The following is a 27,324-nucleotide window of genomic DNA, read 5'->3' as shown; positions in this document are numbered from 1 at the left end:
TACCAGTGCATTTGCACACATGCCATTGGACTCTAAGACACAAGTGTGTGGAAGATAGGTTTATTATTTTCCCTCTGTGTTTCCTGACCTCACACGACTTTTAGAAGTGTACATGTTGAGATTGAAGTTGACACCAACAGCAATCATACATATTCATCTTTAATATTGTATATGGGGGGGTTGTATTTTATTGTCCCAGGAAGAAACCTGCCATGTCTGAATGCCTATTACCGTAGCACAGCACCACCTGCTGGTATTGTCTGTCAGTTAGTTTGGGAACTTTTTGTTAACCCTTTAATGCATGGAAACTTCATGTGAGGATTTTATTTTAAAAAGCCATTTTCTCCCATATAAAGCAATGGGAAAAACTGAAAACACTTTCAATGGAAAATATATTTATTTTGTGTCCAAAACTACATTATTCATCTATTTCAACATATACTGCATCAAAGTGATGCCAGGTTTTTTTTTTTATTATTTAATTATTTTTCTGCAGAAAAGAGAGGTCATCTGTGCCTTAGAAAGAAAGAAAGAAAGAAAGAAAGAAAGAAAGAAAGAAAGAAAGAAAGAAAGAAAGAAAGAAAGAAAAGAAAGAAAAAGAAAGAAAGAACTTGAAGAAGGTGGAAAAAGAAGCACGAAAGAGGGAAAAAAAAGAACGTTGGGTGACAAAAGAGAGTCTTGAAGAAAGGGAAAGAAAGAAAGAACGTCTTTCAGAAAGAAAAAGAAAGAAAGAAAGAACGATGTTAACCACCTAACTGCAATTATCTCCCTTGGCAACCACCAGACACTCAGAACTTACGCCCTTGGCGTTCAGATATGCTATTTTAATTGGTTTGTTCATCTGTCAATCAACAACTGTACGCACACCCCATTTAAGTCAAGCTGATTGGCTTACCGCTGATACTAGGACTATTTCTAAGTGGCTAATTTTTCTGTCTGTATGCGTCGCTCAGACTGGGCGAGCCAATGCGTACTGCTCATGCTCAGTTAGTCGAAGGAGAAAGTACATTGTTCGGTTTTTACTGGGCGTTGTGGCTGTGTCTGTACAAATAATATAATCATTGTAATATATATATATTAATCTTGACAACGAACGCAGACGTGTTCTAGCGTCTCGCCGAAGGACATTTGTGATTTTAATTCATGACAATGCCGGTAGGAAATCTGTTCAGTGTGGAATTCTGTTCTGTTCTGCTTTGTTTACAGGCTGCTTTGTAGTCAGTAGGCAGTTTGTGTTAATGGCTCCTCTCTTGAGTTCTGCAGCAGGCAGCACTGCGGTACTGTTGCTATGGTGGGCTGACTCACGTACAGTACTAGGAGGATGCAAATGGCTAAAATAGGCCATATTATTTATTGCTTTGTCAGAGCGAGTACCGACAGCACAAAACAGGAATAGACTGTCAAAAGCATGTCATTTGTGTTGCATATATTAGTTATGTGCATGGTATTTTTGTTGGTTTCTTTGTGTGTATATACCGTGGGCTGTGTTTTTAAATTGTGTTTTGGAAGGATCATTTCTTTTAAATACCTTAAAAAAAAAAGAAAAAAAAAAAAAAACAATAAAAACCGTAAACGATAAAACAATTAATGCATTACATATTTATTGTACCTTTGTGGAACTACTATGCTGTGCGTTTAACTACAGTAATACTCCTAAAACAGTAAGAGTTTATTCGACTCCCGGACACCGCGAATAAGGGTGGAGAATTTATATAGAACAAGATTCTCGCAATATACAGTTGTAGCGTAAGAGTGCTGTTTCGCGGTTTACTAAATGTGTGCCCTATATCTATCTATCTATCTGTCTATCTATATATATCTATCTATCTCTCTCTCTCTCCGTGTAATCTTAGTGGATACGGGGTACAAATTGGTTCAAGGCCTCCAGTCAGTTTGTATATCTGAGGTATATATTCAAAAGTCACACTATCACAATATCTGCAGATAAAAACACAGTGGCACCATTATCATGTGAATACTATAGGATGGACATATTTGTGTCGTGTAAAGTGCGAGCAGTTCGCTGGTCATTTTAATAATATACAAAAGGGGAATTCTGAAGCAGCACTGCTTGTGAAACACATAGACAAAGTCTCTATTCTCTTTTACAGTTGTGTGCAGTAATTAATGGCGTACATCCACCTTTCTATGTGATGCATGATCTAGTATTGTGCTCTAACAAAAAGTCACATGATTAGTGTTAAACGGCCTTTGTTTCAATTTCCATCATAAGATGTGTCATCATCATCATCATCATCACGTCTTGATATCCCCATCATTTCAGCACTGCGACTAACTACCCCGTTACAAATCAGTTCAGAATAGGGGTCATCTAATTTATAGGAACTGCAATATAAATACATTGGTTCCAACATTTAACAGACATTTTACCAGATGGATTGACATAGTTTAGTTAGTACTTTATTTTATATACTGTGTTTTCATTATATTTAATTACTTGTCTTGGCCCTCTACCACTCCGAATTTCTGAAGTGATTAAAAAATGACCACTAGGGGGTGTGCACCTGTAATTTCCGTCCCTCCAGAGCCGTGATTTTTGTATGATTTTCCATTTGATAAATCACAGTTGTGACAGAGGAAGACATTAGTTGCACGCACATAATTGTAATTTCTCAAACCACCTCGCCCCAGAAATTTAGCTTTAAAGAGTTAAAGGAGTTTTAAGGAGTATTTTTCCTTCAAAATGCAGCTCCTGTGGTTGAAAATCAAGGAATATTAAAAAATATATAGATGGTGTGAAATATCCTTATTCACTTTCTAAATATTGCTTGATATTTTCACAGAGCACCAAGCCTGAGAAACAAGAAAAGGTGGAGACCAGTGACACCGTTAAGGTAGTGGTGAGATGTCGACCAATGAACCAGAAGGAGAAAGGCATGGGGTACAAGCAGGCAGTCTCTGTGGATGAGATCAGAGGGACAATCACTGTTAATAAAATCGATTCCACCAATGAGCCGCCGAAAACTTTCACATTTGATACAGTGTTTGGACAAGACAGCAAGCAGCTGGATGTGTACAATTTAACAGCAAGACCGATTATAGATTCTGTTTTAGAAGGATATAATGGTGAGTGGTTTTTCCAAGCTTTTTGTAGTAGTATATAATAATGGTTACACAGAAGACATAAATAAACTTCAAGATGATTTATATATAGTTGAATAAAAAACCTTCCTCTGTGATTGCTTACATTTTACTGGAGTAAGATACAGGCGCCTATATTAAATAGTATATTTTTTTTCCTGTTAGGTACAATTTTTGCTTATGGGCAGACAGGAACTGGGAAGACCTTTACCATGGAAGGTGTGCGAGCCGTGCCTGAACTTAGAGGAATCATTCCAAATTCATTTGCTCACGTGTTTGGCCACATTGCAAAAGCAGAAGGGGATACCAGGTATTTAATTAACACTAAAGACGGCATTTGACAAATACTTCTCGGCAAAGTGTTTGTCTAATTTTATTACTAACTTATTGTTTTAGTTTGGCTCATATGTCGGTGGGGGAAAAAGCAAATGTCTAAGTGATGCACTGTTGTGCGGTTGGGTGCAGTTTTAAAAGGTAAATCTGAGCAATTGTGGTTTAACTTGGAAAAATGTTCGGAATTAAAGTAAATAGAAAAAAAAACAAAAAAAAAACTCATTTTTTAACAGGTTCCTGGTCAGAGTGTCCTATTTGGAAATTTATAATGAAGAAGTTCGCGACCTGCTAGGAAAAGATCAGATGCAAAGGTTGGAGGTGAGCAGAAAAAGGAATGCAGTTCCTATTTTAGCAAATGAGTACCACTCTGTTTTTTTAATAATATACCACAGAAGAAGATGGGTTTCCTTTTGTGTTTTGAATAGAGCAAGCTTTATTCTGATTTATACATTTATATTTTAATTGTAATAATGCACTTTGTAAAAATGACATAGCTAATAACTGTAGACTATTTCGCATGTAAATCTATTTCTACAAGGAAACATGAGTTGCATGACAGTATATCATTGCATATAAACAGGCTAGTTCTGCGTTTTTAAATGTATTTATTTGTCCTGTGAACCAGGTTAAGGAAAGGCCTGATGTTGGAGTATACATCAAGGATCTCTCTGGGTATGTGGTGAACAATGCAGATGACATGGACCGGATCATGACATTAGGACATAAAAATCGTAAGAATATACACACGTCTGAACTTTTTATACATTTAAAATAGTATTAGCATCCAAATAGAAGGATTCAAAATGGAGTCTTGCAGTTATTAAATCACAAGAATATAGTGAAGAAATCAAGCTGCACTTTGATATCCTCGGGGTATTTGTTTTAAGATTTAAAAATACCAGCTGAGTTGAGAAAACATATGTCTTTTTTTAGGTTCTGTTGGAGCCACGAATATGAATGAGCACAGCTCCCGTTCCCATGCTATTTTCACAATCACTATTGAATGCAGTGAGAAAGGGGTTGACGGAAACCAGCATGTGCGTATGGGCAAACTGCACCTTGTGGACCTGGCTGTAAGTATTAGGATTCTCATATTAATTGCCATACTGAATAATGATCCGATCTGTAGGACATCAAAGAAATGTGTGTCATTGATGTGCTTTGTAGCCTTTAATATTTCTGGGAAAAAAAGACAAATATATTAGAACATTAACATATTTGTTTAAAATAAGTTTTTATTAAAATGTTGCGTGAAGTCTAATTGAAAATGTACAGGCATTCCTAATTGCAGTTAAGATGTGTTTAAGTGCTGCAGAATTCCCTTTTTGTCCCTCAGAGTGACGCCTGGCTGTCTGTCAGAAGGGTGATTGAACTGATATTGTCAACAGTACATTGCACACAATTTTGGCTTGTTTATAAATGCATATTTCTGTACATTTTTTGTAGGGTTCAGAGAGACAAGGAAAGACCGGATCAACTGGACAGCGACTAAAGGAGGCCACAAAAATTAATCTTTCTCTGTCTACCTTGGGCAACGTCATCTCTGCTTTGGTAGATGGGAAGAGCACCCATGTCCCCTATAGGAATTCAAAACTGACCCGCCTGCTGCAGGATTCATTGGGAGGAAACTCAAAGACCATGATGGTAAGGCTGCTAAAGATAACTTTTAAATACAGTTAAAAACAAAACCAGCTATGCATCTTTTGCTGTGTATGTTGCTGAGCATGTTTAACGTTGCCTCACAGTGTGCAAACATTGGACCGGCAGACTACAACTATGATGAAACCATCAGTACACTTAGATATGCAAACCGTGCAAAGAATATTAAGAACAAGGCCAGAATTAATGAGGACCCCAAAGATGCTATGCTGCGCCAGTTTCAGAAGGAAATCGAAGACCTCAAGAAAAAACTGAAAGAAGGTATGGATTTAAAATAAAATAAAATCTTGCAGTTTGCAGTGGCAGGTCTACGTTTTTAAAGGCTTGTTCACATATTGCCTTAGCAACAGCTAGATGGCATGCTTGTCTTCTTAAAAAAAAAAAAAAAAAATGTATTTCAAAAGCCCTACTAATGTAAAATAACTCTAATGTCAGGTTGGTTGTTATTAATTTAATATTTCACGTCTTAATTCTTACTCTAGAGTCCCCTAGAATTGCAAGACATACGTATATTTAAAGTAATATTTTACTACAGGTTTATATGATAGCATATTGTTACAAGTAAATTAAAAATAGATACAGCATGGATACAAAAAAAATAAAAAAGGACAAATAAACTGCTTAATTGTCAATCTGTCCAGGGGAAGAGATTTCTGGTTCAGACGACAGTGGATCTGAAGACGATGAAGATGACGAAGGAGAAGTTGGAGAAGGCGGAGAGAAGAGAAGGAAGCGCAGGGGTATGAATTGACAATGCATGAACGGCTCATCCAGATGTGGGGTTAGCATGCAGAAGCATCTTATCTGACATCGCGTTGCGTTTCAATAACACATTGTTCAGTTAAAGAAAAACAAAAAAAAAAAGCTTTTCATGAAAAAGTCCAGATGTTTGTAAGCATGATGTGGCTTATACAAAAGAAATCCCCTAACTAAATGGGTTGCTATTCATGAGGAAGTTGAGTAGGCTTGTGGGTTACCGCGTTACTTTGATGCTTTTCTTTTTAGATTTTAGGGGTTTTTTGTGATGGTTTCATCATTACATCAGTCGATGTTACAACACTGCAGTGCCTTACCAGCACTTTGTGATCCACACAATTGTATTACAACTATTATGTTCAGGACCGCGATTGATGTTTGCAAAAGCGTTCATTTTCAAATTGCGGCTTCCTCCTCCTAAATTTATTTATTATTTATTTGTTTATCTTGCATGAAACTGTTTTTGAAATATCTCTGGTTAGAAAAGTATCCTGGCCTAGTTTCTAATCTGCGACACCTGAAACACAAAATCTGCAGAAAGCTTTAAAGGGCCTGATCTCTCACATTTTAAAGCAGAAATGGGTGCAGGTGTTTGCATTAAAGCTCAATGTTGTGTTCTTACGTTCTTCTCTCTAGCTGTAAACTAATCTCTAAATTTGCTTGAAGTAGTAGAATGGGTATGTTTTCGTTTTATTTCTAGTGTTATGTCATTTAATGCAGCTTGAAATATGACATTGTGTGGTGACATGAAGATTAATTAATCCATTGTAGGTAAATCTGTAACACTGGGTCACATTTTGAATGAGAACTATACTTAACTTTATTATATTTTTGTCATTTTTATTTATGAACATGTTATATTTTTAGACAAAGTATGAGTTTGCAAGTCAACAAAGATGTATGGGGTACAAAATGCTTGATGTATTGATAAAATAAGAATTACAGCATAATATAAACATATTTTGAGAAAAATAGTAATAAACCTGTTCTTCTACTTCAAGCTGTTTGAAAACTTTCCAGTCACTAGCCTTAAAGTAATCTCACCCTGTGACTCTTTGCCATTCCTCTGTTATCTGTCCCCCTTGGGTTTCTCTTGGAGCTTCTCTCTCTTTCTTACAGGCAGTAGCAGCAGTAGCTCAGACTCCACATGCTCTGTAATAGAGAAACCTCTGGATAAATCCCATACTAGTGAGTGGGAAAAGAGAACTGATTTCACATTAGTTTTTTCTTGGCATTTTCTCTTTTGCTGCTTTGGCCATCTTTTGAAAACCAAAGTTATCCCTTTTATGTTTTTGTCCCTACAAGAAAAAGCTAATATCAGTTTTGTTTTATATAAACAGGCTTAAGGAATAATCAGATTGCATGTGTAGAATTTTTCTTCATTGCCTTTAATGCCGACACCTTTCACTAAACATGTATAGACTGAATTTGCGTCCTGACAGAGGTGCTTTATGGAAAAATGTGATGTGCAAAGACATGAAATTACAAGTTAGCCACAAATACAGCTAAATGTTTAGCCAGTTGCATATAATTGGTGAGACTTTAATCAAGTTTATATATTTTTTTAATGTGTTTTTTCCATTTTAATAAATTGTCCTTCGAACAGTATTTAAATATTATTTAAGTTGCATACTACATTTCAAAATCATGTCATTTAACTCTGTTTTCTGTTTCCCAAACAGAAACGTTAAGTCAGCAGCATTGGTAAAGTTAATAGTACACATTATAAAAATGAACAACAATTGGAGTATTTAATTTATGAGTTTATGTAATTTTATTTGGAACAGTCTGTACAAAATATCCAGAATAAACATGCAAGTGCACCTTACGTTTTTAAGTTCTGCAAAGATATTCAGAGAATCTTTTTTAAAAGAAAAAAAAAAAATCTTTAGGAGTTTTACACGTTTCGGTCTTCATATTAAAAATGAATGAACATTGTGCAACAAAACATACATTTTTTAAAACAAAATATACATATATAAATAGTTAGGCTTGCTACTATTTGATTAAATTTTTTTTTGTCAAATTGATTTAATATCGACGTTTATATTTGAAAGAATTTACTGGGGTTTTTTTTTTCTTTTTTTTTCGATCTTTATTTTTCAGTTCAAGCAGAATGGGTGTGATCTATGTGCTTCACACACACACTGTATGCCATTGAGAAACGTCTCATTTAGCAAAATCCCTTATCGTATTCAACATGCAACAAAACCATGGTTACCAACATTCTAATTGAAATAACGTTTGGTCACAGCGGAGCTATAGCTTGTATAGATTTAGGTCCTACACAAATTAAATTGTCTCAAGTAAACTGTAGAAAACGCAGCATATAAAAATGTATTACGCTGTATTATAGCATACATTTACAAGTAAAAATAATACACACAGAACAAAACCTTAGATAGTTGAACAGAACTAACTTGCACTTACTAAACGTCTGAGCTCTCCCTCTCCTGCTTCAGCACAGCTGGACTGGTCATTGGAAGGCAAGGCAGACGGCAGCCATCGGCCAGGGTATTGTGCACAATACTCTTAAGTGTTTCCCTCTTGTGCCCCGTTTTCAAGTCAAACTAGTAACTGTCACTGTATACCTATAGCAAAAGCCTAACTACACATTAACCTGCTAATTTCAAAGTAGGCGCTTCAAATGAAAGGCGCTGTAGCTGGGAAATGAAAGTGCACAATTGGTGCGGGTTTTGGTGATTGACAGTCATGTAAACTGCCTCAGTCGATGAGATCTGTCAGAACAGGATGAAATGACTGACAGTGAAACTACAGTAGCCTACGCAGGGACCACTGAGTTGACTGACAGTGACACCTAGCCGTTCGGAGCAGAACTATAGGGACAGACTATAGACAATTTTTAAATGATTATTTTTGGTAAGAAAATTTAAAATGGAATGGTTTTACTGACGCTTATCCTATATACTTTTATTCCAGTTTAACTCATATTTCGGGGGATTCGACATTTAACCAGCTTTACCAATTAAAATCGAACAGTGGCAAGCCTATACCTTATACTGGTTTCCAACTAATGCAAATCGATATATATATATATATATATATATATATAAAAATCGCCTGAAAAATAAATATTATGTATCAAAATATGTTTCATTTCAGAATACTGGCATACCATTTTCACTCTAAGCAAAACACTGATTGCTCTTCCTGTTACTTTGCCTAGCGGATCATTGCTGTGCTTCCATTTCTTGTCTGCTTTTCATTGTATTGTAAGTCATTTCCTTGTGAATACTGGCTACATTCATTTGTAAATGACTATTCCCCTTCAGTAGAGATTAGGGAACCATTTATACATTCTTATTTACTCCCAGTGAATTCTCTAGATCAGTGGTTCGCAATCCTGCTGTTTTTTGTTCCAACTGAAATCTCAATTACTTAATTGAACCCTAATTGAACTAATATTTTGCCTAATCTGAGCTCTTAAATTATTTTAAACAGATGGAGATTTCAAGTGAAGTATAAAATTGTATAAGGAACTTAATCTCCAATTTCCTATAAACTACACATTTGAAAAAGTCGAATTAAGCAAATTATTAGTTCAAATGAGTGTTCAATTAAGTAATTGAGAGCTTGGTTGGAACAAAAACCAGCAGGGGTCGCCCAGGGCCAGGATTGACAAGCACTGCTCTAGATTATTTCACAAGGTAGAGATCCTGCATCTGAGCAGTGCTGTCTCCTTGGTGAACTTTCTCAGCAACTGCTCAGATTTTCCTATGAAACTCATTCACATGTTTTAAATGGTAGCATTAATGCAGAGAAGGGGAAAGTCACTTTTACTTTGTGTAGTTCTTGTGCCAGGAGCCCATGGAATCCACTGCTTGTGTCACAAATCAGTGTTTACTTGTTTTGTGAAGTTGTTAGTTTCTCATTCTTCTTACTTCACCAAAGTGTTTTTTTTTTTTGTGTGTGTGTGTGTGTTTTGATTGGTTTTTCTTTGATTCGCACTGGGGTTTAAAAATCAAGAAGTAATGCTTTGTTTTCTTCTTTTTCTCTTTTCCTGATGCAAATGCTGCCTCCCTGTTTGCTAATTTCTTCTTTATGCAAGATCAAACAGGTTGGTTTAATCCCTTTTTATGATTTTGCATTGTTACACGTGCTGGAAGTTTCACATTTGCATCTATATATGTCTTACAAGTCATGCCGCTGTATGTGAGTGTATGTGTGTTTGATGTCACTATTGCCAAAAGACTAGTTACACATCACTATGCTGTTCATTAGCAGCAAATGCAAACTATTGTATCCAGCACAAGTATACCCTATTGCATATGATCATTTTTATTGCATACTTCTCCTAGCATAGCTGTTTCCTTGGTGTTCACATGGCTGTAGGCATTCTGTATGTAAATTGCCTATAAAGCTGCAGTGCCGACAGAATAAGAACGGTGTTCGATATATACAAGTCTGTTATCACTCTGGGAATGTTCCAAGCCAAAACTAGCTTGCCCATGACTTTCTTATCCATCCCGCGTTGCACATGAATGTATTTATGGCCCAGGTGTATAGCTATGAATTAATACAGTATGCTTTACATATTACCAATGGATGACATCCTTATTTGTGTTTAAAATTTTTATAATTGTTATTACAGGGTTTTAACTTTAAAAAAAAAAAAAAAAAAAAAAAAAAGTTTGTTAGTCTGATCTGTTTGCAGGTCTTTTCACGCTTTCACAGTGACTAATTACGCTTTTTTCATAGGCCAATTAAGTTTGCAGTAGAAAAGCTAGACTGGATCAAACAGTTTTGCAACAAGAGTCTCTTCATCATCCACGATGTGATCGTTTTTGTTATGAAGTATATCACTTTGAATTTTTCTGTTGCTGATGCCACTTGTACTCTCTTTTTACTTTTAAGTCCTTTCCAGCTTGCTAGTGCTGTTCTAAAAATAACTGAGCTGCAGCTTTGCTGTCCCTAAGGCGACAGCAGCTTGTTGCTTTTACCACAGTTGTATGAAGGACTGGTGTCATTGAGTGAAGTGGTCAAACTGCTTATAGTTTAAAGTATTACTCCCAAGCATTGGCTACAAGAAATATTTTATCTATCATTCTTATGCCCTTTGTAATTTTGTTTGATTCTCTTAATGGTCCCAGAGTTTAAAATAATTATATTGTATTGTCCTGCACCACTAGGGTTGAGCTTTGCGTTTAGAGGCATTGAGTCACGTTAAAAATGCTTAACAAGAATAGATTGCGGTTTAACAAGGTCTTGGCCATTAAAAAATAAAATGCATGTATTTTAAGGTAAAAAGAAGGTCTCCCCTGACAAAATGGTGGAGATGCAGGCCAAGATTGAAGAGGAACGAAAGGCTCTTGAAGCTAAACTTGACATGGAGGAAGAAGAGAGGAACAAGGCCAGAGCTGAGCTGGAGAAGAGGGAGAAAGATTTGCTTAAAGCTCAGTAAGTTATAATGTCCCACCCCTCCTCAGTTATTAAGCATCAATCTAAAGGAAACTTCAGCATGATGTTCCATGTGACTATGGATTCTGGATCAAAAGCAACCATTTTTTAGATATTTGCTTCAAATTTTGTAGGCAGATATCTTTTTTTAAATAGTTTTTTTTATAAACCAACAAATGCCAACATTTTGCTAAACTGAACAACTGAATACTCTAGTGCAGAATACAATGGCGCAGTGATTCATTTATTTGTAGTTTTTTGTCACTAAACTTCTTCCCACAGTCGTTCTGTTCCTTGCACAAGATAAACAAATACTAATGCATGTCTTAGGCAGAAGTTACAACTTTGTTGTGTACCTTTTCATTTGAGCTTTAAAAAAAATGTAAAAAATATATATATTCCTTGATCAGGCATTTGTGCTGTACCTATTTGTAACACTTGATCATCTGTGCTAATAGACAGGAGCATCAGCTTCTGTTGGAGAAGCTGTCTGCCCTGGAGAAGAAGGTGATTGTAGGGGGAGTGGATCTGCTGGCCAAAGCTGAGGAGCAGGAGAAGCTTCTTGAAGAGTCCAACAACGAACTTGATGAGAGAAAAAAAAAGGCTGAGCAATTGCGCAGGGAGCTGGAAGAGAAAGAGGTGACCGCTTTGTGAAATCCAAAGTCGAGTAGGTGTGCCAGCGGTGACCTGGACAGCAACTAAATTCACTCACTTAGAACTTCTGTATATATTTTGTTTTATATTTAAACAGCAAGAGCGCCTGGATATTGAAGAGAAATACACCAGTTTACAAGAAGAGGCTCAAGGAAAGACCAAGAAGCTTAAGAAAGTGTGGACCATGCTAATGGCAGCGAAATCTGAGGTCATTAAATAGTCTGTTGTTTTAATAAAAGAGAAATGCGGAGGATCTGACCTGATTGTAATATATTATTCATGTTGTAGTTTATAGGCATTGGGTACACATAGTTGTCGTTATGACTCTGTCTTTTAAGTATGCAAGGCCTGTTCATCAGACAATGCTTTGGCTAAGGAATGCAATTGGGATAATTAATTGATACCCAACATATAGTGTACGTATATTTCTATAATATAAATGTAGAGCAGCCGTGGGTTTTTGATGTTCGCTAACGTGTTGCAACATTGTCTAAATTGCTCTGTCAAAGGACATGCAATTGAGTGTTTTTTCTACTTTTGTTCAAATTCTACTAGATGGCTGACCTGCAGCAGGAGCATCAGAGGGAAATCGAAGGGCTGCTCGAGAATATCAGGCAGCTCAGCCGAGAGCTTCGACTCCAGATGTTGATTATTGACAACTTTATACCACAGGAATACCAGGTAGACAAATCTCTTTTAACAACGCCACTCTATTGCCTTCATCTTTTTTACATGTGCATACATGGAAAGTCAGTATATCTAATAAAGTGTTTAGTTTGTTTTACATTACAGATAAGCATGACAAAGTCGAAATCAGTCATAAAGAATTGTCATAACAATTGTGTTTTACATGTGCCAGGTAACTAAAAATGTATGACTATCCCAAGGTATTAATACTACATTTCTGCAATACTGTAATGAGATCTTCTGTTCAAATCTGCACACTTCATTGGTTTACAGTGTTGTGTTTCCAGCTTAAAAATGGTGTGCCTTTTCTGTCTACTTTGGAATTAGAATATTCTGAAAAAAATGTGCTATTGAAATGCTGTTTTCCTCCTTGGTAGGAGATGATTGAAAACTATGTGCACTGGAATGAAGACATTGGAGAGTGGCAGCTGGTAAGTTGAAAATGTTTTGCAGCATTACTGATGTTTCATGGTATCATTTTAGCTTAATAATCTGTTAGAAACAATCCATGATTAAATATAGTTTAAAGCATGTTCTAACAACACAGTGTTTGTATAGCATGTAACTTAATCATTTATAAACTAAAAAAGTATAATTGCTATATAGCTTAACACGGTAGTAATGTGTCATTAAAATATAATATATTCCTTGTTATTAAGTGTCAACATCTTTAATAACACATTTGTGGATGTTTTTATGAATGAATCCTTTAACTTAAGAGTGGTTTCTTTTTATTTAAGACAATTTTAGTTTTTTTTTTTTTTTTTTTTTTAATACATGCTGTTATTTTTTGCTCTTTAGAAATGTGTTGCGTACACTGGAAATAACATGAGAAAACAAAGTCCTTTACCTGATAACACAGAAAAAGATGTAAGTGACGTGTATTTATTTATTGGTACATTTTAAACCGCGATCTTTTCCTAGTCACAATATGCGCAATAGTCTTATTTTTGGTGCTAAGGTGTTAAGAAAATTGTCATCTGTCATTTTTATTAAGCTCTAGTGACAGCTTGTATTCCCCCTGTTTTTGAAGGGGATCAATATTAAAATCTGACTCTTTTTTCAAAGATCCCAGTCGAGCACTTTTCTTTGATTACCTTTACCTAAGATGACATTAGCTAGCCCAAGGTTACTGTTAATTGGGGTCTGTGAAAGCAGCTGTGCACATCTAGCATTGTTTAATCTTCCTGTGTGTTTTGTTGTTGTTCTTGTTGATTGTTGCAGCCGTTCGAGGTTGACCTGTCCCATGTTTACTTGGCCTACACTGAGGAAAGTCTGAGGCAGTCCCTGATGAGATTAGAGAGACCAAGAACTTCCAAAGGGGGGAAATCAAGGCCTAAAAGTGGCAGAAGGTAACTTCATACACTAGTGTTGAGTTATTGGGTTGCTACCTTCCACTGAGTTTTTTAAAAATATTTTTTAAAATGTCTTTACTTATTTCACATGCAGTGTGTGTTTTTCTTGAATATGTTTAATTCAGGGACATTTTTATAGTTTTAATAAAATAAACTGTCACACTTTATTTTAAGGGCTGTTTTTGTTTGTTAACTGTTAACAAACATTGGTAATTTTTTAGGTTAGGGATAATAAAAACCTGATTTTAATTTGCTAAACATTACTACAGTAAGTCTGAACTGATTTCAAGCATGTGATAGACTGGGTATTGATCATCCATAGGGCAGTGGTGTTTGATTGATCATCCATATGGCTCTGGTGTTTGCAGCTTTAGCTGGCCTATTATATATTATTAACTATATTTTGTCCAAATCTAAGCTTCACTGAACTTGTATTATTTTGTTTCAGAAAACGTTCTTCAAAAGCAGAAGCAGTAATTGATTCCCTTCTTCAATAATAAAAAAATGACTTCTTATAATTCAAAGGAAGACTGACTTGAAGAAAACACTAGATAAAATTAGATAAGTATTAAGATTTTTATGGTTGGACTTTCTGAAATATTAAGGCACATCTTAAGCAGGATCACATTCTTAAAAAAAGAAATGTAGTAACATTTAAAGCATAAACTAACATCTTAATAGTCTTTAACAAATCTGTTAGTGTTGCATGACCATACAATGTAACATTAGTTGGAACTTCTGGAAGTGTGTTAATATGTCAATGTTCCACATAGGATAACTGTGCAGCTCTTACTATTTTTTATTTGTAAAATTCTGTCTTGTGATGATGAAATGCAAATGATACAGGTCACATGTTTTGGATTGTTGACTAGAAACGTACAGTGGTTAATGACAGCTGAAGTTCATTGTGAAGACATTCACCTGGAAAAGACTGAGAGTATTAAAGTACTTTTGAATGCAAGTAAACACATCTGCTGTGTAATAAATGCTAAATTAATTGTTTGGACCATCTGTAATATTGTTGTTAGCAACAGAATTGCTTGAATATGTACGTATTGCACCTTATTTTTATGCCAGCATACTAGCAGGACAAGATTCAGTGAAACATCACCATATGCGGATTGGATGAACAACACCGGCTTGTAAAAAATAAAAATAAAAATCCACAGATTCAACACTTTTTAATATCTGTCTATATGCAAAATATGACACTTGTATTACATTAATCTGTAATCTGTTTTTGGACCATACAGGTTTTCTGACTTGTAACCAGGCATACAGTGGTTAGCTTCTATAATGTTGCATTACCTAATGCTGCAGATGCATGCACTTTAATTTAATTCCAAGCATGAAGCATGCATTGTGGTGATTTAAATGTTTCACTGCAGAAATGTTCTGCACTGTTGGCATTTACCAAGACCCTTGCAAATAATACTTCAACGCTGCTTACACTCAAGTGAGTTTGCATAATTGCATCACTTTAGTGTTATATTTTGATTTAATGCATATCCGGATAACTACTAGTCTATTGCAGAGGACGCAAAATATGTATTTAGTTAGTACTGTAGCATTCTCTAAGGACACAGAATATGTATTTAGTTAATATTGTAGCGCTCTTTTTTTCTTTTGGTATGTGTGGTAACTACATTGACTGAACTGATCAACATGTTCATTTCCAGTCTGCCCCCAGTGGTACCCAAAGAAGTGCACATAGCTGGTGAATTACAAAACTGTACTTTAACAACATGCATTGGAAGTTTTGTTTTGGCACATAATAGTTACCAAACAAACAAAGCCAAGGGGCTTCAAGGGGAAATCATTTTATTAATGATCACAAATAAATTATATTATAATAAGTTTTTTCTGTAAGTAGTACTTTTTTTTTTTTTTTTATACCTGCACAGAAATTGTATTGATTATTAGCATTAGGATTTCCAGTTGCTGACGATAAAGCAGTAGCAGGGCCAGTGCTTTTGGAGAATTCCAGATTAGCAAGGCTGAGGTTAGTTTTTAACAATACAGGAATGCAGTAAATAAAAAGGAAAAATGCTTGTGTCAACAGTAGTGACCTTATTCTCTATATACACCTGGGAGTAAGTCATGCATTCTGTGGTACAATATATGTGTATATATTCAGCAAGTCTTGAAGAAATAAACTACCACATGCTTATCATTTTGTGTACTTTTAATGTTTTTTTCTTCTGTTTCCCTTTTCAATAAGCACTCAGGTAATATATAAGTTTCACTTTTACTTAAGAGTGACACAATGTAATGAACAATAGAAATAGCTAGCATTGTTCAAATAATGGTGGCAGATTTTAGCATTACTTCAAAAAGGAAAGGCCCTACATGCATTTTGGTGATTGAGGTATAAAAGTGTAAATGTTCTCTTCTTTGCTCTGTTCAGATTTTCTGCAAGCATGGTCTAAGTGAAAGCTTCAGCAGTGACCCACATTACAGATAACGTGATTTGCTGATTGACAGATAACATTAGGACAAAGACTAGGCAACAGTGCAAGCAACAGATTGCGCTGTCTGTTTCATTTTTAAGACACAATGTTTAAAGATATTTTGCAGAAGGTAGACTGTCGGACAATTATGACTTAATTCATGCAACATAGATGCTAGCGGTGGCTAGGAGAGTAGAGTGGAGAGAGATTTTGTTCAATTAATGTGTGAGTAATGTAGTCACAATAGTCTTTTTATACATTTAGGGTATTCTGGCTATCGAAATGTGATTATAATATTTGTTATCTGGGCTATTTTTATTTTAAATGTGAAATGCACACTTATAGCAAGTTACAATAATCCTGCTTTTTTTTTCAAATGAACAAGCATAAACATGCAGCAATACCATGTCAAAAAGTACAAACACTGGAGATTTCATGTTTGAATAAATAATGTTTTTACTACTTTAATTTATATATTTTTTAAATACATCATTTACATGTTGTTTTCAACATGTCTATAAATGAGTAACACTCTATCTAAATAAATAATACAGTAATGCTGTCATCATATATAAATAATTCAGTGATGCCCGTAGGTTTTCAGATAATGCTGTTTAGCACACCGATTCAGGTTTTTCAGAAAGTCTTGGAGCTCGATCTCAACTTCTTTGCTGACCTTACAAGATGCCTGAACAAAAACCAAAAACAAGTTGAGGATAAATTACAATCTACAAAACTCCAAAAATAAAAAAAAAAATACAAGAAGTGAGTGAGGCTGAGGTGAGCTTGTCTACTGCCGCTATCTTTTTTTCATGATAAATATATTATCATCTTTTCTGTATTACTTTTGCCCCGTTTTGTATTTAGCAAACCTGTTATTTGCTACATGGATTTACCCCTTAAAACATGGTTAAAAATTGCATCAAATGTCTCTGCAATTGATTCTCCTCAAACAAAAGAGCAGTGGTTTCATTATTAAAATAATTGGACATTCCTGCTGTAATGCTGTAGTTGCTGTGTGTGTTGTCAGTGCTGGGTAAGGGCCTGCAGACACAACAAGTTGTCTGCTTTGCACTACTGCTCTTCCATTATGGCACTGTTGTACAGTATACTATATATGCAATAAAGTCATCACCTCTTCTTTAGCATTGAAAGGGTAAGTTACCTAGGCAGGACAGCTTATGTATAAATGCACTATAAGATTTAATGCATAAATCTTATAGTGGAGTGTTACCGGCAGTTTACTTTTAGTAATTATTATGGTGATTGAAGGTAAAGACTAAGCAAACGCATGGGCTCATGCTTTCTTAAGTGAAATCCATATTCATGTTACATGTGTGGCAAGGAGCCACCAAAAAATGTCCCTTCATCTTTGAAGAAAAGGTGGATGTGCTCTCAAAAATGTAAAGTAAAATGTAATGTAAAATGTAAAGTACAATGTAATGTAAAATGTAGTAAGTAAAATACCTTATGTTTGGCATTGTATCCCATCAGGGATCGGTACAGTTTAGAAACAGAATCTCCTTCTCCACATTTGAGATCTTTCAGCACTGCTCCAGCTTTGCAGAACACATCAGGCTTTTAAAATAAAATACAAAGATAAAGAGGTTATTACAATGCATCATTATTCTATTTATAACCATACATTAAAGGTAAACTGAATACATTTTTTGGTCTATCACTGAGCTTGGTGTTTCATTTTTTTTGTTTAGTTTTCATATCATACAATAAATAATGTATTGAAAATGCCATTAATCGCTGTAATAACCTTTGAACAAAAAGGGAAATGTGGATATCAATGTTTCCTTACCTTGCAGTCAATAAAAGAAACTAGAGCTACTTTTTCTGTTGCGCACTGTAAAAGGAAGAAAATAGTTGTTAGTGTTTAACCAGAAGTGACCAGTTGAAACTAATGCCTTCAGTGGAAAAGGATATGCAAAAAAGTTGCATAATGTAGCATGATGTTGCCAGTTATGTTACTTTCAGACAGCTGAAGGATGTGAAACCATCGATCGCCAATGCTTCCAAGCGCCACTGTACATGGTTTTCACACTTCTATTTACTTTACCCTGCTTTTTACATTACTAGTAGTATAGCATAACTAGTCCAGTTACACTATACTTCTCTACCCCCCACCCCACAGCATGTAACAATATTAACAGAACCAAGTTGAACTAGTTGACAAGCATTACCTGACTCTTTATTTGAAGTATGTCAATGAGCTCCTCCAAATGCTTTTTCTCTTTCAGAGTGGCATCTTTGATGGAGGCAGCATTTATAGATACAGCAAGAAAGAGCAGAACCATGCTCTGCAGTGCTCTAGTCATGGTTTCAGAGCGTTGCTTTTTCAGGAGTTCAAGATGGTAGTTCTTGCTGATGGCGATTGGTGAAAATGCAGGCAGCGCAATATATACCCAACTTTTACCTTTGCCAGTAAATTCTGACTCACAAACCAGATTTATTATCTTCGTTTGCAAGCATGCAAACTATAGGAAGGAAATTTTGGCCACTAAAGATTAGATGTTGATAATGATGTCAGTTTGTGATAATGTCATCACAAGTTGGTTTACCTTACAAGACAGTTTTTATTCTATGACTAAGAAATAATAAATGGCCAATTTTTGGCCATTCGCCAGCAACAGGATTATTATTTTATTTAATTCAAATGTGTGAATGCAAATTAAAACTGACATTGATGTGTTCATAATGGTGTATTTGGTTTACATTTTTTACAATTTCAGTTAGGAACTCATTATTGGGAAAAATAAATCACATTTTTTAAAGGATGCAATTTTTAATAGAAATGTTTTGTTCATACCATTATCTGATGACGGCACACATTCTAGTGCTTCAGTAATCTTTTGTGAGATGTTTTCACCATTTCAAATAACCAAACTGGTATTTGAAAGTGACAGTATATACCATGTTCATAGTTGACCTTACATGCATGGACAGATACAATCCAGAACTCATTTGAAACGTCGCCCTTTGATCTTCTGATTGATTAATTCTGAAAACCTTCTAACTAAAATTGAGTGGCTTTGAAGAGAAGGGGAAAACTGTGTACTCATTAACGAAACCACAGTGAATCAGAACAATTAATCAAAAAAGTGAATAGCATTTTATTAGGGAACAATCATTTCAATAATTACTGTAGTTAATTAGTATTACACATTGCAAATGTAACACTAGAAAAGGGCTTGCGATTTCCATTTAGTATGTCATATTGTTTGCTAAAAGTAAACTAATACAAGGGACCCCGAGTGGCTCATCCAGTTAAAGCACTGCCGCTGGGAGCATGGGACGAGTCACACAGCTTGGATGGCACTAGTTCACGTCCAGGCTGTGCAAAGAGGCTGAACTTTGCTGGGGACCCTGAGGGCGGCGTCACATTGGCTCTGGCACTCCTGGGGTGGGGGATGGGAAACCAGCAGGGATTGCTTCTCCTCATAGCGCAACAGCAAACCCTACTTGCCCGACACTAAGTACATTCAGAGTGGATAAAAAACAGGGCTGATCTCTGTTCTCCTGAATCGGTAGCCCACCTCTGCTCTCGATTGCTCGGTGTAAAAACAATTCTGGCTTTAGGCTTATGAAATCGAAGAACGCTCACATGCCCTTATAGTCGAATCTATACTCTGGTCTATAATCAAGTCTATGCTCTGGTCGATATAGGTCTATACTCTGATCTATACTCAGGTCTATACAGGTCTATACTCTGGTCTATACGAAGTGCTATATGTAGGGCTATACTCAGGTCTATACAGGGCCATACTCTGGTCTATACTCAGGTCTATACAGGTCTATACTCTGTTCTATACAAGCATAACTGAGGCAGAAGTGTTAAAGGGACTAGGAGCTCTTAAAATAAACAAATCCCCCGGGCCGGATGAGATCCTCCCAGTAGTACTCAAAGAAATGAAAGTAGTAATTTACAAACCGCTAACCAAGATCATGCAGCAGTCTCTTGACACAGGGGTGGTACCGACAGACTGGAAAATTGCAAACGTAATACCGATCCACAAAAAGGGAAACAAAACTGAACCAGGTAACTACAGACTAGTAAGCCTGACTTCTATTATATGCAAACTTATGGAAACTATAATAAGATCCAAAATGGAAAATTACCTATATGGTAACAGGGTCCTGGGAGACAGTCAACATGGTTTTAGAAAAGGGAGATTGTGTCTAACTAACTTGCTTGATTTTGTTGAGGATGCAACATCGATAGTGGATAATTGCAAAGCATATGACATGGTTTATTTAGATTTCCAGAAAGCTTTTGACAAAGTCCCGCACAAAAGATTAATTCTCAAACTGAACGCAGTTGGGATTCAAGGAAACACATGTACATGGATTAGGGAGTGGTTAACATGTAGAAAACAGAAAGTACTGATTAGAGGAAAAACCTCAGAATGGAGTGTGGTAACCAGCGGTGTACCACAGGGATCAATATTAGGTCCTCTGCTATTCCTAATCTACATTAATGATTTAGATTCTGGTATAGTAAACAAACTTGTTAAATTTGCAGACAACACAAAAGTAGGAGGAGTGGCAAACACTGTTGCAGCAGCAAAGGTCATTCAAAATGATCTAGACAACATTCAGAACTGGGCAGACACATGGCAAATGACATTTAATAGAGAAAAGTATAAGGTACTGCTCGCAGGAAATAAAAATGTACATTATAAATATCATGTGGGAGATACTGAAATTGGAGAAGGAATCTATGAAAAAGACCTAGGAGTTTTTGTTGACTCATCTAGACAATGTGGGGAAGCTATAAAAAAGGCTAACAAGATGCTCGGATACATTGTGAAAAGTGCTGAATTTAAATCAAGGGAAGTAATGTTAAAACTGTACAATGCACTAGTAAGACCTCATCTTGAATATTGTGTGCAGTTCTGGTCACCTCGCTATAAAAAAGATATTGCTGCTCTAGAAAGAGTGCAAAGAAGAGTGACCAGAATTATTCCGGGCTTAAAAGGCATGTCATATGCAGACAGGCTAAAAGAATTGAATCTGTTCAGTCTTGAACAAAGAAGACTACGTGGCGACCTAATTCAAGCATTCAAAATTCTAAAAGGTATTGACAGTGTCGACCCAAGGGACTTTTTCAGCCTGAAAAAAGAAACAAGGACCAGGGGTCACAAATGGAGATTAGACAAAGGGGCATTCAGAACAGAAAATAGGAGGCACTTTTTTACACAGAGAATTGTGAGGGTCTGGAATCAACTCCCCAGTAATGTTATTGAAGCTGACACCCTGGGATCCTTCGAAGCTGCTTGATGAGATTCTGGGATCAATAAGCTACTAACAACCAAACGAGCAAGATGGAGAGAATGGCCTCCTCTCGTTTGTAAACTTTCTTATGTTCTTATGTTCTTATACACTCTGGTCTATACAAGTCTTTATTCTGTTTTATACTTTGGTCTATAAAGGTCTATACTCTGGTCTATACAAAGAACTATACGCAGGGCTATACTCTGGTCTATACTCAGGTTTATACAGGTCTATACTTTGGTCTATACTCTGGTCTATACAGGTCTATAGAAAGCGCTATATGCAGGGCTAGACTCAGGTCTATATGTGGGTTTATACTCGGATCTCGTAATGTGAGAGACAAACATTTTAACTCCTGTTTGAACTAAGCGTAACAAAGGAGCAAAATCAAATTACCTAATTAGCAATACATTGAATTTCGTTATGGAACAAGTATCAATTAGGAAGCAATGTTTTAAGCTGAATAAACAACTGAAAATGTTGAATTGGTAAGAAAAATAATCCAGTTTCTCATGTTTAATGGCACTCGACACTGTGAATTATTTATACTGATTCAACACGTGTCATTGTTTGTCCTTTACCACATATATTAACCACAAACTGCGTTGTTTTTTGTTTGTTTGTTTGTTTGTTTGTTTGTTTTTTAATCGCTGCAGAGATGGCTCACGTCACCTCTATATTACAAGCTGCTTGCTCAATAAATACCTAAAAAGAATCTCTCCTCATAACAACTACAAACTGAGTTTCTTTTTTCTTTTCTTTTTTTTTTTTAAATCACTACCACAACATTCACACGTGGTTCACCCCGACAAAGAAAGTTGTTTCAAGTCAACATTTCTATTGGTTTTAACTCTTTTGTCACCTCATCACCTCTATATTAAAAGCTCTATATTAATAGCCCTCACAGGAAAAGAAAAGCTGTGATATCAGACTAGTTAAAAGGGTACTGGAAGGATGAAATAAATAGATATGGGTGTCTATTGTCTTTAAAAATGCTTATCCAATTGTGACGACTTTTGGGGAGGGGGGGGGGTGGGGGTGGCACGTCTGGTCCTAGAAGGCCATTGGGCTACTGGAGAATTCTATATTTTTTCTCTCTATTAAACGATTAATATGGTTGTTAGACCTGGAGAGGAAAGGCCAGAGTGGCCTTATATCTTATTGTTATGATAATTAAACATGTCATTGCGAATTCTTATTCTATATTATTCTGTACATACAGTTGATATATATATATATATATATATATATATATATATATATATATATATATATATATATATATACACACTGAGTGTAGAAAACAATAGGAACACCTGCTCTTTCTATGAAATACACTGACAAGGTGAATCCAGGTGAAAGCTATAATCCCTTATTGATGTAACCTGTTAAATCCACTTCAATCAGTGTAGATGAAGCGGAGACAGGTTAAAGAAGGATTTTTAAGCCTTGACACAATTGAGACATGGATTGTGTATGCGTGCCATTCAGAGGGTAAATGGGCAAGACAAAAGATTTAAGTGCCTTTGAACAGGGTATGGTAATAGGTGCCAGGTGCGCCGGTTTGAGTGTGTCAAGAACTGCAGCGCTGCTAGGTTTTTCACATCCAGTCAACAGCAGGCCAGTGGTCGAAAACGGCTCATTGATGAAAGATGCCAAAGGAGGCTGACACGAATTGTGCAGAGCAACAGACTGGATACCGTTAGTCAACTGACAGTCCAGTACAACATCGGTCTCGAAAGACCCATAAAAGAATGCACAACTCATCGGACTAGGGTATGGAGAAAACCACATGAGTACATGCATCCATCATGCCGCGTGTCAATATTGCAGGCTGGTGGTGGTGGTGTGATGGTGTGGGGTGTGGGATGTGTTTTCATGGCACACATTGGGCCCCTTGATAAAAGTGGAGCAATGTTTGAATGCCAAAAGGGCAAAAGGGGGTGCAACTCAATATTAGGAAGGTGTTCCTAATGTTTTGTACACTCAGTGTATTTCATGGACATCATACATTATACAGATAGCTCTGGTTTTGAATTGACAGACATGGTGTGGATGTATGTTATTGACCTGCCTGTTGTATTTCAGAGAGTACCAAATACTACAGAAGCATTTTTATTTTAATTTTTTTTTTTATAAAGCAGTGCATTGGGAATGAACTGTATTTTACATGCAAACGTGTTCTATGAAAAAAATATGGCTTTAAATAAGATAAATAAATAAGAAAATACAGTCACATTTCTAAAGCCTCTGGCATGGTTAGGAAATAACTGAGTTAACTAATTCCAATTGGCTTTGACACACCAGAGTGTAACCATTAACTGGTCCTCCTGCAACACTGCTTCCTGTGAATTTAAGAAACACCACACTTTCCTATGTAGTGGTATTTCGGTGTTGCAGGGTTGGGGGGCAGGTTAATGCTTACACTTGCGCACCACTTGTCCTTGGTGATTAGACATGATTCTGGTAGCTCTATTGAGAACACAACAGTGCTCTGAACTTCCAGTATGTGAAGATGACTAAAACAGAAAAGGATTCAAAGAATCTAAGCAAGAAGAAGATGACCTTAGCTAACTCAGATAACCATACTTTAATCAATTTCAATACATTCAATTGATTGCATTTATATAGAGAACCATAAGAAAAATAGCCACTGCAGACGTGCAGCGTTGCAAACATCGCTTGTAGACTTAGATATATTAAACTGAAATTATGCTTGATGTATACATTACTGTATTGAAAAGGTTGTGCTACAGTCCTGCTACTTCTCATTATTAACTATTGTTTCTGTTCTTTGTACATCGTCTTTAAATATTGAAGAAGTCCTTCCAGAAATGTGGGCATCATGATTTGAGAGTCTTCACGTATTTGGCATTGCTGTTTTTGTTTCTAAAGCACATACAAAAAAAAATAAAATAAAAAAAATGAAATGGTAATATTGTGATAAATGAATAGATAACACAGTGCAATTATTAAACACACTTAAACAATTATAAAAAAATTACCTTCAAATTTCTAATCAGCTTTGAGATTTCATTTTTTATTCTGATACATTTTTTTTCCTTGTTAGTCTTCTGTAAAACATTAATGACCGTACAGTAAACGTCTTTCTTTGCAGCCTGGAAAAAAAGAACGTTATTTACTAAGTATGATTAAATACAACAGCTTTAAACTGCTTATGGCTGTGGAGAAATCCACTCAGAAAGTTTTCAATAGCAGGCCATTGGGATGTAAGATACAATGACAAATGCACACATTTATCAAACAATTATTTATATTTATACAAATGAAATGTAGTTAGGGTGTGCAATGGGCTTTACTTCTTATAGGAAATTAAACAGGTGCTCAGTAAGTTCTTCCTTTTCTGTTTTCATGCTGATATCAAGCCACTTGGATTTATTATACATACACAAAAATAATAACAGAACAAACCAACCTTATTATCTTCAAAAATGTTTGGGAGAAAGATGTCACATTCATCCTAACCGAGATAGGAATAAATAGATCAGCGATGTGATTGGCCAAAAACAGGATTTCAACTCTTAAGCAGCAAATAAAAATTAGCAGCAAAAGAAAAATAACTTACCAATTTTTCCTTCATATGTGAAATTGTGTTAATTAGTTCTCTATACATCAATTCCCTTTTCTTGGTTTGTCCTCCCTGCACCAAGAGCACCACAGAACAAAGCAGAACCATGTATTTTAAATGCATGATTTAAGAGCTTGACTAAAGTCCTGCAAGAAATGAATATCAATGGACAAATGCTAACGCCTTTTAAAGTATCAAAGAGGTAGTTTTTTTTTGTTTGCTGAATAATGAATAAAAACATATATATATATATATTATATATATATATATATATATATATATATATATATATATATATATATAATATTATCGTCAGAATGACTCAGTTGTGTTTTTTTTTAATTTAGAAAGAAGATAAGGTTTTTTTTTGTGCACTGCACTGTATACTGTATGATTTTTATCTTGGAATTAATTAACATAGAATGTGCTTTTGAATACTGCTGAAACTGCAAGAAAAACTAGCTGTTGGTGCTAATTGGTCATTAGTTTTGGAATCTGATTTTTAAATATAAAGCACATTCACTATGTTAAACACACACACCCCCCCCCCCCCCCCCCCCCCCCCCCCCCCCCAAAAAAACAAACAAAAAAAAAAAAAAAAAACAAACAAGATAACAGAACAGTTATATATAATGCATCCTTTGGAATCCAGGATCATACCATGGTAGGGGTATAGAATATGACCTCTCCAGGCAAGGTACCCCCTAAACAGCAATATATAGAATACTGTACATATTGCACCAGAGTGTAGAGGTGTATAGTTGCAGCCTAGGCACAAGTGATTACATCTCCTAAGAAATATTACATGGGTGCAATAAGTAGCCAGCAAAGGGAATCATAGGAAAACACAAACTGGTCAGCTGATATTTTATAATGCAGTGAGTTGAAATTAGGCAGGAATTTAGGAATACTGATTAACACAAAAACATTTCTGTTTGCATTTGTTATGGAAGGGAAATACATCATTCCACTTTGTGCCCAATTAGAATATAATCTGTCACATGCAAACAAACCAAAAAATCTTGCTGATGCTGATCGTATCTGTGCAACATCTTCCAAGAACTCAACTGCAGTTTATTTATCACAAAACTAAAACCTTCATGTTTCCTGAAATTTAAAATGCTTAAAAATCATCTTTTTATTATCAGACCAATGACCCAGATTAATAATTCCGTGCTCATTAACAAGTGCAAATTTTAAAGGCTCATATGCTAAAAACATTCTAGAAAGATGCTGTAGTGAAACTTGGTATTCATTCGAAAACTAATTATGTTTTTTTGGGGCGATTCTTCAGGATATGTTGTACTGTTGCGTGTAGTCTTGAAGTGTTCTGTATTTGGGATGCCGGAGGATACAGTGGTAAGGCTTTATCATCTCACTCTAGACCTAATAGCTGAATTTCACCTTTTCATCACCTGGTTCAGTGTCCTCCTGGTAGCACCAACAGCATTGAGTTTCTCCACTATAGTGGACCATATGGCATCTTTGGTAGCATAACCCAATTTCATAGGTTTGCATTGCTCCTAAGCAATGGGTTTTTATGACGCCTATTCTTAAATCAGCCCCTAAACGTGATGCAAGTCCAGTTTGGGAATTTTAATCTTTATAAAAAATATTCCTTGCTATATAAGCTTTTTATGTTCTATAAGCTGGTAAAAGATCATCTCACTAGCATTCCTTTTCCCAAGAGGTTGCTTAGGGATACCCAGTTGAGAGACTTGTGATACTTGCAGGCAGTATATATGAAACTTTCTTTTTTTTCCTGTTTCTCGTCTCCTCAGTTGCAAGCTGGGTGACCATAATCAAAATCAGTTTTAAAAATAAAATCCCATGAACAGCACATATTCATTCTTGCATGTATGGATAAACTCGGAACCGCATCACCCCACGGTTTGTACACATACAGAAACCCTGAATAAAGATAATTGCGTTAATTTCACTCAAGAAACTCTTTGACTACTTTATTTCTTTAATTCCTTTGTATTCCTTAACAAAGGAATACAGAGGTTCATAAGCAGTAAGTATTTCCATATTAATT

General features: G+C 35.7%; 1 protein-coding gene across 3 annotated transcripts; it reads left to right on the top strand.

Annotated features, from left to right (window-relative positions):
- The first annotated feature begins 982 nt into the window (after window positions 1–982).
- On the top strand, window positions 983–16,137 carry kif3a (kinesin family member 3A). 3 transcript variants are annotated; one of them, XM_041223430.1, is made up of 19 exons: window positions 983–1,155; window positions 2,805–3,087; window positions 3,268–3,412; window positions 3,669–3,753; window positions 4,061–4,166; window positions 4,369–4,508; window positions 4,882–5,079; window positions 5,181–5,355; window positions 5,736–5,834; window positions 6,970–7,038; window positions 9,920–9,928; window positions 11,112–11,268; window positions 11,727–11,907; window positions 12,020–12,130; window positions 12,478–12,603; window positions 12,987–13,040; window positions 13,411–13,479; window positions 13,834–13,961; window positions 14,413–16,137. In XM_041223430.1, the coding sequence occupies exons 1-19, from the start codon at window positions 1,144–1,146 to the stop codon at window positions 14,459–14,461; spliced, it is 2,196 nt and encodes a 731-aa protein (XP_041079364.1). In that variant the 5' UTR covers window positions 983–1,143; the 3' UTR covers window positions 14,462–16,137. The 3 variants fall into 3 exon arrangements, with proteins under 3 accessions (XP_041079364.1, XP_041079365.1, XP_041079366.1); XM_041223431.1 differs by lacking the exon at window positions 6,970–7,038; XM_041223432.1 differs by lacking the exons at window positions 6,970–7,038; window positions 9,920–9,928.
- The last annotated feature ends 11,187 nt before the right edge of the window (window positions 16,138–27,324 follow it).

The sequence above is a fragment of the Polyodon spathula genome, chromosome 22 (genome assembly GCF_017654505.1).
Source record: "Polyodon spathula isolate WHYD16114869_AA chromosome 22, ASM1765450v1, whole genome shotgun sequence".
Classification (NCBI taxonomy): domain Eukaryota; kingdom Metazoa; phylum Chordata; class Actinopteri; order Acipenseriformes; family Polyodontidae; genus Polyodon; species Polyodon spathula.
The sequence above is the reverse complement of the archived record's forward strand: the minus strand, read 5'-3'. Positions and strand labels throughout refer to the sequence as shown.